Consider the following 12,718-nt stretch of genomic DNA (forward strand, 5'->3'; position numbering starts at 1 on the left):
AAGTATTTCAAGTCAAAGACTCTTATAACTGTCACTAGAATCTTCTAGGTCTACTTAATAGCTGGCTCTCATTGAATAGAACAATTATTAATTTAGCTTGTCTAGAGCTGGCCTGCTTAATATAATTTTTCAACCAAGTTTAATGGAGCTACTGCCGATCCATGTTACATAGTTGCAGGCCCGCGGCGGGACTGGGCCTTTTAATTACCTCCTTCAACTGCCATTACTGACGGACGACAGTGATCCTTGTATCTGTTCCGTGGCCTCTCTGCTTCCGCGGTACTGTTCTAAGTTCCAGGTAACTGAGGAGACAGGACGACTGTTTGGGCCCTGCTACTGCCATCCCAGCTCCTTGGTCACATCTGGATTTCTAGCATCCAGTGGGAACCACAACACAGTAGAAACTTGAGGCGGCACCAGGTGAATCAGCTCTCCTGCTGAGCTCAGGCATCCACAGCCTTTCCCCAGCTGCCAGGTGCCCTGAAGGGAGGGAGCACCTCCCTACCCTGGAGCCCACAGCAGCCTGCCCGAGGCTGGGAGACAACAGCTGCAGCTTCTATGGGAAACAGCGTGACTTCTCCAGGGCATCCTTGAGACCTTTTCCCTTGGCGCCAGACCAGCAGCCTGTGGCCAGGTGGGCACACGGGCATGCTTTCGGCAATGCGGAGGACAGAATCATTTACGTGACTGGTCTATTCCAGGCATGGTAATAAACCTAGATCATATGAACAGGGAGAACCCAACATCATCACAGGACACAGAATAAGGAGCTAGCAGAACACAGAGTAGGACAACATTCAGGGGCCTTTCGTGCTCAAACATCTTGGGTCAACAGTCTAGAGAACGGGTTTTAAAAAGCAAACTACTGAAATACATAAGTAGAAACACTATCCTACTACAGTTGTTAGTATGGTTCTCCCCAGAGCTGGAGTCTAGTGGGGACCTCCACAACTCAAGAAAAACTATAACAGATTGAGCAAAGAACCACCAAATTGGAAAAATACAATTTCAAAATGCCAGGGCCAAGATGGCATCCTACTTCCACAGCTGTGACTCCTTCTTCCTTCCAATTTCCTGCTGAAAGGAATGACCTGGTCAATGAAATTTTACAGCATTAGTGGTAACTGGACCTAAAACTTTAAGGTGTTTTTCATCAGAACGTGACGTAGAAGACAGCAGAGTGACAAAGAACACCAACATGCTCAGCATCCAAAAGGTGCAACCAGAAGTCTGCCCGAGGAGCCAGGAAGGGACCTGTCTCCACCCTCTGGCCACGCAGAAGCCCCTCCACCATCTCCCAGACCAGAGATGGAGGAGGAAAGACGGAGAGAGGTGGAGCTTAGTCAGGTGGCAGACTGCTCTGCTCGTTCTACTGGAGACTGAACACAGCAGGACAGACGGGCTTAGGTATTCCTCCCATAAACTCAGCACCCAGCCCTGGCCAGTTTGGCTCAGCGGTTAGAGCGTCAGCCTGCGGTCCACAGAGACCCGGGTTCGGTTCCCGCTAAGGGCATGTACCTTGGCTGCAGTTTGTCCCCGGCCCTGATTGGGTCGTGTGGGTGGCGGCCACTCGATGTGTCCCTTTCACATCGATGTTTCTCTCTCTTCCTCTCTCTCCTTCCCACTCTATCTGAGTAAAAAATGGAAAAAAAAATGTCCTCGGGTGAGGATAAAAAAAAACTCAGCACCCAATTGTAGCTCATTAACATTTATTAATGGTGATCATTTGAAGATTGTATTTAATTGCTCTTAAAAATCTTGAGTCACTAGTCTCGCAGGGCTTACAAGTCAAAACCCTCCCTAGTTAGTGACAGCCCAACGGGGTTCCAAAAAGGATTCTAGTTCACCATTCCACTCACAGACACATTAATAGCAAGCAGGCAACTCACAAGTGTGGCTGCTCCCAGCCTCTCAAAATTTCCATCTTTTCTTCCCTAGTCCCCAAAAAACTTCCATCCATCAACCTAAGTCAATAAGCCATGAATTACTGAGCTCACAGGATACTGCTCATGAATATGTATGTGTGTGTGTGGAAGACAAGATTGTAAAACAAATGGGCTCCATCGTGGCTTATAGGAACCCAGCACACATGCTTTTAAGGAAATGTGTGCAATGATTCTGCCCATGTAGACTGCTCCGGCATGGTTTCAGCACACAAGAGATGGTGAGAAAATCGGTTTTTCTGGTAATTTTCTTGCTTCTGGTTTTCCAGGCACACATACATGGAATCATTTGCTGTATGAAATACAGCTCTCTGCTCTTTGCAAAAACCAGAGGAGCAGGCTTTTTTGAGGTCACGGTTTTTACTGTGAATGCCTGTGAGCTGCCTGCAGAAAAGGATGGTGTATGACTGCTTTTCCTTCCATCCAGCCTTTGTTCCAACACCCTCGATGCCTCCGCTCTCAACAGGTAGCCCCAAATTTCTTCCTTAATTTTTTATCAATCTCCCAATAAAGGAGCCAATATAACTCACAAAACAGAAGGCCCTCTTAGTTTACAAGACACGTGACAGAATAATATGGCTGAGCCCAGGGAGTTATTTATGCACCTCTTTCCCCTTCAGACACCCTCCAGTCCCCCGTCTGTCCCTGCTGGAGCCATCTTCGGCAGCTGCTGCCACTGTCTGCTGGTCTCCCGCCAGCCCCGGACCCCTAGACACCTGGATACAGACGCTCCCAAGCTAGTGGCAAAGCCAGTCAGCCCGACTCACTTCTGTTTCTGTCTGCTGCTCCTCAGCCTGATCACTGCACTCAGAACAAGGAAGGAAAAGGACTTGATAGTCCTAGGCCATCTCTTTCTGACCGGGGACTTCCTTCCACTATTAGCATCATCTACAAACAAGTATGGATCACCTCAAATACACAGGGTACCGTGCCACCCTCCAGAGCAGGGCTCAGCAAACATTTTCTGCAAAGGGCCAAAGTGTAAATATTTTAGGGTTTGTCATTCTGTCGTATATGCCTTTCTTTTTGAATTGTGTTAAAATACTCACAATACAAAACTGACCACCCTAACCATTTTTTCTTTTTTTTATCCCCACCCGAGGACACTTTTGCACTTATCTTCAGATAGAATGGGAGGGAGAGAGAGAGAGGGAGAGAAACATTGATGTGAGAGAGACACATGGAGTGGTCGCCACCACATGACCCCAATCGAGGCCAGTGACAAACTGCAACTGAGGTATGCATCCTTAGCGGGAACCGAACCAAGGCCTCTCTGGTCCACCAGCCAATGTTCTAACTGCTGAGCCAAACCAACCAGCGCCACCCTAACCATTTTTGAGTGCACAGTTCAGTAGTGTTAAGTACATTCACATGATTGTGCCACCAACCACAAGAACTCTTTTCATCCCGTGGAACTGAAATTGTACTCATTAGACAGTAACTCCTATCACCCCTCCTCTTAGCCTGGTAACCACTGCTCTGTTCTGTCTCTATGACTACACTAGGGACCTCATATAAGTGGAATCATATGCTATTTGTCCATTTTGCGACAGGCTTATTTCACTCAGCACAATTCAAATTTCATCCACATTGTAGCATGTGCCAGCATTTCCTTCCTTTTAATCAGCTCTTTTTTTTTTCAATTGATTTTAGAGAGAAAGGAAAGGGGGAGAGAGTGAGGGTGAGAAGGAGAGAATAGAGAAGTAGAGAGAGAAAGAGAGACTTCAATTTGTTGTTCCCCTTATTTATGCATTTATTGGTTGCTTCTATATGTGTCCCGACCCAAGATCAAACTTGCAACCTTGGCTTATTGGGATGACATTCTAACCAACTGAGCTACCCATCCAGGGCAGAATTTCCTTCCTTTTAAAGGCTATATAATATTCCATTGTGTGTGTGTTACATTTTATTTATCTATTTATCTTTTGATGACTATAAAAACCATTCTTAACTTAAGAACACACAGATTTGACCTTCAGATCCTAGTTGGCTGAACCGTGCTCTAGAGGCATAAGGAAGCATACTCACAGACCAGTGGTTCTAAAACTTTTCAGTCCATGGTACCTTCAGTATATCAGTAAATTTTCCATAGCACCCAGAAGTCAAAAGAAATACCCAAGCATCCCATTCATTCAGTATTTAAGACCGAAAAACTTAATAATACGTAGTTAAGTCCTAACAGCTCAACTCCTGCTGCACACAAACCTAAGAGTCAGACTGGACACTGCCAACCTCACCCCCGGCCCCACGCCGATTTCCAGCTGTATTTGCTTTACAGCACAGTACCCACCGCAAACTGAGCTCTGCAAAGGTATAAGCACATTGAAAGAAATGTGTATTGAGTGCTGAAACTGCACTATTTCAAGCCAGGAGTTCACTCCGCATCTGACAGATGTCAATGTGTGTCCCTCATAAACGTAACTTGTCTGGCAGCGTCCCTGTGAGCGCACCCACAAGCCCCAGGGCTCCTTCCACTGGGAACCACAGACACAGACTTCCAGGTGGGGACACGGAGTCAAATACCAACAATACACCAAACAATACAAAAAAGCACATGCTCAGTGCAAAATGCCTGACATGGACATTAAGAGCTACCAATTCTAGAAAAGAGAAGCCCAGAACCCCCAAAGTCAGGGACAGCTGAGGGAGGGAGGGAGATTTAAGCTGGTCCTTGAAGGCAGAGTAAGAGAAAACATTCGTGTCTTGTATGTTGTTAGTATATTTGCCAGTCACATTCAAGTCTAACTGATTTTTGGTTCCAAAGTATAAGGATCAATACATAGAACTGGGCAGTAACTATAAACTATAAAAAGCAGACTCCCATATGTATTTCCAGAACATTTTAAACCACAGTTTACATGTCCAAACACACTCTATAGATGCCATCTATACATGCTAATTAATACTTGAAAATGCTGACCCTGGTAAGTGGCTGGAAGCCTGCCCTTTGCCCCTCCATCTTTTTACCCTGAGCCCCAGCAGACCTGTACGGACCACCTTTTTCCCATGACTCCCTTGCCACCTGGTTCTCATTTGGGTTGACCTAATGGGAGGCCAGCAGGACATCAGAGGAAGGAAGGAGAATGAAGTTTTACTGCTTATTTTATTCCACTGACTTCCTCTCCGACGGGTTGCCTCAGTTTGGTTGCGACCCATGACAGAGTTCATGGTTCTTATCAGGTAGCCCTTTTGATATGTAATTCTCTGAACCTTAACAAACACATCCAGTCCTAGGGATGGTAACCACGGTAAACCAGCCCAGAATATGGCCACCTATTCTTTGATAGTCTTGTCATCAAGAAGTGGGATCTGCCCTGACCGGTTTGGCTCAGTGGTTAGAGCGTCAACCTGCGGTCCAGAGAGACCTGGGTTCAGTTCCCACTAAGGGCACATACCTTGGTTGCAGTTTGTCCCTGGCCCCGTTGGGTCAGGGCCATCCAAGAGGAGGCAGCCATTCGATGTGTCCCTTTCACGTCGATGTTTCTCTCTCTCTCTCTTTCTTCCTCTCTTTCCCTCCTGCTCTATCTAAACAAAAAATGGAAAAATGTCTTCAGGTGAGGATAAAAAAAAAAAAATTGAGATCTATGTCCTCCCCTCTTGAAAGTGGGTGGGATCTGTGACTACTACGAAAAATAAAATATGACAGAAATAACACCGTTTCAGTCTCCAGAATGGCAGCTTCTACTTCCTGTCTCTTGGAGTCTTCAACCCACATATAGGAAGTCCATCTACCTTAGGCGGCCATGCTGTGAGAAAGCCCAAGCTAGCCCCATGAAGAGGCCTTGTGGAAAGAGGGAGGCAGAGAGAGCCATCCAGCCCCAAGCTATTCAGGCCCCAGCCACTGTACTCATCCCAGCCGAGTCCCAGACCTCATGGAACAGAAATGAGCTGCCCACTCTGTGCCCTGCCCTGATTCGTGAACCAGAGACTTGTGTTTTATGCTAATGACAAATGATGGTTTCAGTCTTTAAGTTTAGGGGCAGCTTATCCCACAGCACGAGATCACTGGAACATCATACTCTTGTAAAGAGTCCCCTCACCACCCGATCTGATGCCGTCTGTTCCTTCCGGGGCCCTGACTGACAAAATATGTATTATAGTCATTAGGGCTAATGATGGCATTCTAAACTTCCCCTTCTGGGAAAAATGAAACTGCACTGCCCTCTGGGGTCGGATGTGGCCAGGTGATTTGCATTGCTTTAGACAAGGACATGTGAACAGAAATGATGTGTCGCTTCTAGACAAGAGCTTCGGAAGCCAGTGGGGCATCCACTACGGTCTCTGCCCTCTGACATTACGACCAGTGATATCAGATGGAGAAGGTTCCATCGACCGAGTCCCTGAGTGAGGATATCGTGGAGACGAGACCTACAAGCTGCTCGTTCCACACCCCAAGATGGACAAGCTGTGTGAACAAACACAAAGCCATTTGTTGTTTCAGCCCCTGAGATGTTGGTGGTGTTTGTGACTATAGAGCATCAGCCTAGTGACTGATGCAGGAAGTTCTCTTCTCAAGTTAATCCTGACCAAACCACCCCATGCATGAGGGGAGCATTTGACTCCTGAATATTCTGCACAGAAAAATGAAGTCTGTAAATTGAGCAAAAATATAGGTCTATCTTTCTGACATTTATAATCAGGAAAACGATGGAAATCAACCCCCTGAAGATACGGTGGCCATGGGAACGCCCCTCCCAGACCTCCAATACAGGGAGCGTAAGTGACAAGGGCTCCTGTGGCTACACGGAAATCCTCCCACACCTCCCACAGGTCTGCTCACAGCCCAGGACTGGGTGCAGCAGGATGCTCTGCAGACCTGGTCCTGGGAGACACAGGCCTCTGCATAGCAGTCCAGGACACTCCAGTCAACCTTACACCCTCTCCTTCATCTGGGGTCACATTTGCACTGCAGTCTGACAACTTTCCCGCCTTGTCGCCTATTTTCTCTCTTACCAGCATTTCCTCTAGCAAAATCCTTGCACATTCAACACTATCTGGGCACCCACTCTACTGAGAATGCAGACTAATAAAACCGTACCAATGAACATGCAGCCTTGAAAATTTAGCTGTGATCAATCAAACATACAGAGACAACAGAACTAGCTCATGCCAGATGAGGGCTGTCCCATTAAAGTCACAAATAACTATTTTTGTACAATGTGATGTCCTCAGCTATGGCTAGATCTAATTCCTAAATGACCTATAATAACTTGGTACCATTTTCTTTAATATAACTTTTATAAAGTATGATTTTAACCTATCTCCAAAAATGTATCCTTCCCTAAATGTCCAAAATAGGCTTCCATTCTCTTATCCAAAACCCTGGAGCCCAGCCTGGCCAGTTTGGCTCAGCGGTTGAGCGTCGGCCTGCCGACCAGAGAGTCCTGCGTTCGGTTCCTGCTAGGGGCACACATCACAAAAAACAAAAACAAAAAAAAAACACAAACCCTGGAGCCCATGCATTTTAGAAAAGTAACATTGCATCTGCCATATCTGACATAAGCCAGCAGATCTGGAGCAGAACTCCACAATCAAATACATTAATATTTCTTCCATATAACATACAGATATGAACACGAGTGAGATAAAAACATCCTCGGGGCAGTTCAGGGACGGGTTCGCTGCCAGAGTCCAGCAAAGGGCTGGGCCGCCATGCCAATCATTTTAAAATTTCAGTTTTCAGAGATGTTTGCATTTTTGAGTTGTGAATAAGGAATTGCAGACCTGTATATTCACACTACAAAAAACTATGGAGCCCTGTAAAAGCACACCAGATACCCCTTTGTGCTAACACCGGAGAATCACTGGCCACCCCACAGCACTGGATGAAGAGGGCACACAGCGGGACAGCTGGCACAGGAGGCATTACCTTAAACATACAGAGTGGGAAGAGGAGAGGTGGAGACAGTGTTTACCTGTCAAGTCCCCGTCCCCCGCCATCCTTTACTACCCACAACCCTTTGTAATGACTTCAGCTCTCATTAAGAAACACTGCGGAGATATTGTGTAGGAGTATTGATTGTGATGTGGTCAAGTTTTTAAGTACGAATTTATTTGTATTATGTATAAGACAGAGGGACTAAATTCACCTCTGCAAACTCCCTACACTGATGGCAGGTAATGAGCATATTTTGCATAAACTGGGGGCTGAGATAGCACCCAAGGAAATTTACTTAGGGTATTAAATAAGGCTCTTCCGTCAAAGCAAGAGACCCAGAATGTGAAACTATGGACAGAGGCCCTGCAGTAGACTTGAGACCCGTGGGTGTCTCTTCCACATCAAAGGAGAGGACACAGGCCACAGCATGGGACTGCTCCCACTGGGAACGCCACAAGAGTCACCCAGTTCTGGACATCTTTCCTCATCTGCTTCTGAGCCCTGTCCTACCCTTCATAAAAGGCTCTTTTCTTCATCACCACGTAGGAAGCCAAGAGCCAGAGGAAAGTCTGTTAATCTCCCCCCACCCCCAGGCACACTTCCTTCCTGAGCCTTTAATTCTAAATGATAAAAACACAAACAAAATAAAAAGGCAAAGAGCAAGGAAGAAAAATAAATTAAGGAGGAAATATTCTCTCTAGTCACTCAACTGTCCTGGGAGAAATGGTTCACGATGAATAAAAGTTAAGGAATCTTGCCCTGGCCAGTTTGGCTCAGCGGTTAGAGCGTCGGCCTGCGGTCCGGAGAGACCCGGGTTCGGTTCCCGCTAAGGGCACGTACTTCGGTTGCAGTTTGTCCCCGGCCCTGGTTGGTCGTGCGGGTGGCGGCCACTCGATGTGTCCCTTCACATCGATGTTTCTCACTCTCTCTCCCTTCCTCTCTCTCCCTCCCATTCTATCTGTACAAAAAATGGAAAAATATCCTCGGGTGAGGATTAAAAAAAAAAAAAAAAAAAAAAAAAAAAAAGTTAAGGAATCTTAATTAGGGATTGGAAATCTAATATGGTAACATTCACTTTGCATTGGGTATACTCAATATTAACTGTATTTTTTTCTCACAATAAGCATGTATTAAAATAACTTCATGATTTTTGAAATCTCATTTTAATTATGGGCCTTACTGAGAACAATATTAATTAATATATGTAAAGAGCTATTATTCTTCTCTATGAACCACTGTCTGGGAATGTGCCAAGTGCAAACACTCCGCTTGGCACTCTGACAAACGTCATTCCATTTGCGTGCTGTTTACCCAGCCTCTAACTCTAAGGCACTGCGCTCGGCACTGAAGATACCCCAGTGAACAAAACAAGTGCAAATTCCACCCTCAGGAAGCAGGCAAACCTGTGGAGATCGACACCAAGCACGTTCAATGACTTGATTGCACTGTGCAGAGTGCTATGGAGAAGCACAAGGACCACACGGCCTCATGGCGGCTCTCTGGGGGGAGGGGGGTCTCATCCTCAATTATGGATAAAGAGTTATCATTAATATTTGTAACACTAAGGTATGCTAATCATAACAAAATATACTGAATAAATAATAATTTCATAATTATAGCTACGATGACAATGACTTGGGAAATTATTTTCTTTCACCCCGTTAATGAGGGAAAAGATGGGAATAAATGTGGAAGCAAGCCTAAATGTGTGAGAGAGTATATGGGTAATTACTGCCAGAGGATTTCACTAGCACCGCTTGATTCCTCCAGAGGAAAAGTCCATGCACAGGCTTAGACGTCCACTTCCAGACACCCACCCCAGCCCCAGAACAGCAGGACACTAACAGGAAGACACCCTGGACACAAATACAAGGTGTGTAGTTTTCAAAGATATGTTCCATATTTTACAAGACATTTTTAATTTCAAAGACTTGGTCCCTTTGTGCCCATAAATCGCTAAAATAACCTGGAAACCTCCATATTTTGATGTTCAAACCACATCCAAGATTACCTCTCGAGACTAGAAGTAACACAAAAACCCTCATCAGAGCAAGTACCCTGCTGGTGTGGAAAACGCTGCACTGAGCTCAGAAGGTACTAAGTGGGGGGTCGGAGCACCGTCTACCGAGACCTGCTGCTCTGAGACGAGCGTGCAGAAGGGCCTGCTGGACGTGGAATACACCCACAGCATCTGCGGTGGAACGCCTCAAGGCAACATCTCCTCAAAATGAAATACTTTGGCAGTTTGGGGGTGGCTGGTGGGGGCCTGCCGCTCTAAACTAGAACTCCCATCAGTGTGTACAGCCAGGCCTCAAAATCACACAATCGGGTCATCTCAGGTTCTGTGAAATGAGGACCCATCCAGAAAGACAAGCGGCCCATCAAGAAGTATGTGATAGGCAGTTCCTTGATTCTCTCCTGACCAAGGCTGGCGATTCCAATAACTCGACAAAGACCCTCTTGAACTAGATACTGCATATGTCTCTTTACTTAATGAAGAAAAGAAAAAGGAAGGAAGGAAGGAAGGAAGGGAGGGAGGGAGGAAGGGAGGGAGGGAAAAAGAAGGGAGGGAGAAAAGGGAACAAAAGGAAGAAAGGAAGAAAAGAGAAGAGAAGAAAAGAAAACTTAAAATTAGAATTCTAGGTCCATAGATGTCTCCTGACAGCTCACAATGGAGAAGCTATCAGTTGACTTATTACACAAAATGGGAGTGTCACAGGGAATTCAGACTGGTGCTAATGAGACAGCCAACCTTGGACAGGGCCTCAACTTGGCTGCACTTTCATTGTTTGCTGTCACAAAGTTTTTAAAATAAAAAATTGTGTTCTAAGAAATGGCAAATCCATGGGACTTTTGCCACCAGGGCCTTCTCTGCATCCACAGTAAACCTTGCACCCCCATGCCAGTCTTGGCCTTGGAGGACAGCTTAACAGGGCATTCCAAGTGTCCACCATCCATGAACTAAGTAGGCACAGGGTCGGTCTGTTTGCCAATCTTGGTTTAGACTGTCTTTTTTAATCCTTACCCAAGGATACTTTTTTCCATTTTTACCTTCAGATAGAGTGGGAAAGAGAGAGAAACATCAACGAGAGAGACACACATCGATTGGGTGCCTCCTGCAGTGACTGAACCACAACTGAGAAATGTGCCTTTGACTGGAATCGAGCCCAGGACTCTGGTGTGCGGGCTGACGCTCTACCGCTGAGCCAAACTGGCCAGGACGGTTTAGACTATCTTAACATTCAAACTATGGTCTTCAGTGACACCAAATGGATCCCATCCAACTTAAGCTATCACCACTGTTAAGGTCTGTGTTTGATAGGGCTAAGGAATGTGGGTGGAGCAAGAATTAAGGCTAAAGTCTCGGTTCTGTCAGTTACACCATCTTCGCCTTCCTCCATTTCCATCGGCTGTACTACAAACAGATCAAAGATTACATCAGCCAGTCACTGACCTTATGGAGAGCAGGAGCCAAGACTGGTACCAAGAACCCATTGTAAATATAATTTACAAGCTGATTACGAATCAAGGGATGAGCCACCTAAGAGAGAAACAAGTAGTTATGAAAATTACAAAGAATTCAATTTTTAGGTCTCTTAAAAATCAAGCACTGCTGTGTATATCTGGAATTCAAAACAGAAATCCAAATTTTGGCCATTTACTTCATAGTTAACAAATAATTCAGACTTCAAACTACCATGGAATTTTTTCAGATAGTTTATTCCAGTAAAAATAGCTTGGATTTGCAAATAAAAATTTAAAAACTGGTAATATTAAGTTTCTATTTGAAAAAAAAAAATAGACTAAAGATGTATAAGAAGTCAAAATATAAAATTCACAAACTGGAAAGCATAATTTTTACCCCATAATTTCATCTATGTCCCATCTCAACTTGTGATTAATTTGAAAAATTAATAACTGTGAAAATAGTCAATTAAATACATTTATTTCCTGGCTGAAAAAAAAAATGTTCTCATTTTAAAGATGCATTTTCTGCTACTCATTTTATTTAGGAGGAAGGCATTTAGAAATCCTTTTCATAAAAACTAGATGCTATTCGCCCTGGCCGGTTTGACTCAGCAGTTAGAGCGTTGGCCCATGGACCAGAGAGGGCTGGGTTCGATTCCCGCTAAGGGTATGTACCTCAGTTGCAGTTTGGCCCCTGCTCTCGTTGAGGTCGTGTGGGTGGCAACCACTCAATGTGTCTCTCTCACGTCGATATTTTGCTCTCTCTCTTCCTCCCTCTCTCTCTCCCTATCTCCCTCCTGCTCTATCTAAAGATAAATGCAAAAATGTCCTCAGGTGAGGATAAAAAAAAAAAATAGATTCTATTCAAAAAAAGAAAACATTATCAGAGGTACAAGACTCCCTGTATTTGATTTACAAAATATATTTAGCATGGATAATCCTCACTAATATCTTTTTAAAAATATTTTTATTGATTTTTAGAGAGAGAGGAAGGGAGAAGGAGACAAACATCAATGTGAGAGCGTAACATCAATCGGCTGCCTACTGCATGCCCCCTACCAAGGATCAAGTCCACAACTCAAGCATGTCCTCTGACAGAAATCGAACTGGCGACCTCAGGGTGCACAGGATGACACCCAACCAACTGCGCCACACCAGCCACAGCACCCTCACACCCTCACTAATATCTTTTATAAGTAATCTTTTCAATAGTAGCCCCAAATAAAAATAAAAAAAAATCTTAAAAGTATATGGCCTCAATTTCAAAATATAGTATGAAATATATCACGTCTCTGTTCTTAACCATACCTGTTAGCTTTACTTCTCTTTCTTAACAACAACAACAAAAAAAGTCAAATAAAATAAAAAGCAATTTCTAGGGAAGTGAGGCTACATATTTAAATTACTAATAATCTCTCTGTGTGTACAT

The 12,718-nt window shown here is 44.7% G+C and overlaps 1 protein-coding gene across 2 annotated transcripts in view; it reads right to left on the reverse strand.

The window, feature by feature from the left end:
• FAM160A1 (family with sequence similarity 160 member A1) overlaps positions 1–12,718 on the reverse strand; it is a 205,110-nt gene that overhangs the window by 52,470 nt on the left and 139,922 nt on the right. For both annotated transcript variants that reach the window (XM_036241789.1, XM_036241787.1), the window contains one exon: positions 11,276–11,362. In XM_036241789.1, the coding sequence (XP_036097682.1) occupies positions 11,276–11,362 (87 nt within the window). The remainder of the gene's footprint in view (positions 1–11,275; positions 11,363–12,718) is intronic.

This window comes from Molossus molossus, unplaced genomic scaffold (genome assembly GCF_014108415.1).
Source record: "Molossus molossus isolate mMolMol1 unplaced genomic scaffold, mMolMol1.p scaffold_m16_p_4, whole genome shotgun sequence".
In the NCBI taxonomy this organism is placed as follows: Eukaryota; Metazoa; Chordata; class Mammalia; order Chiroptera; family Molossidae; genus Molossus; species Molossus molossus.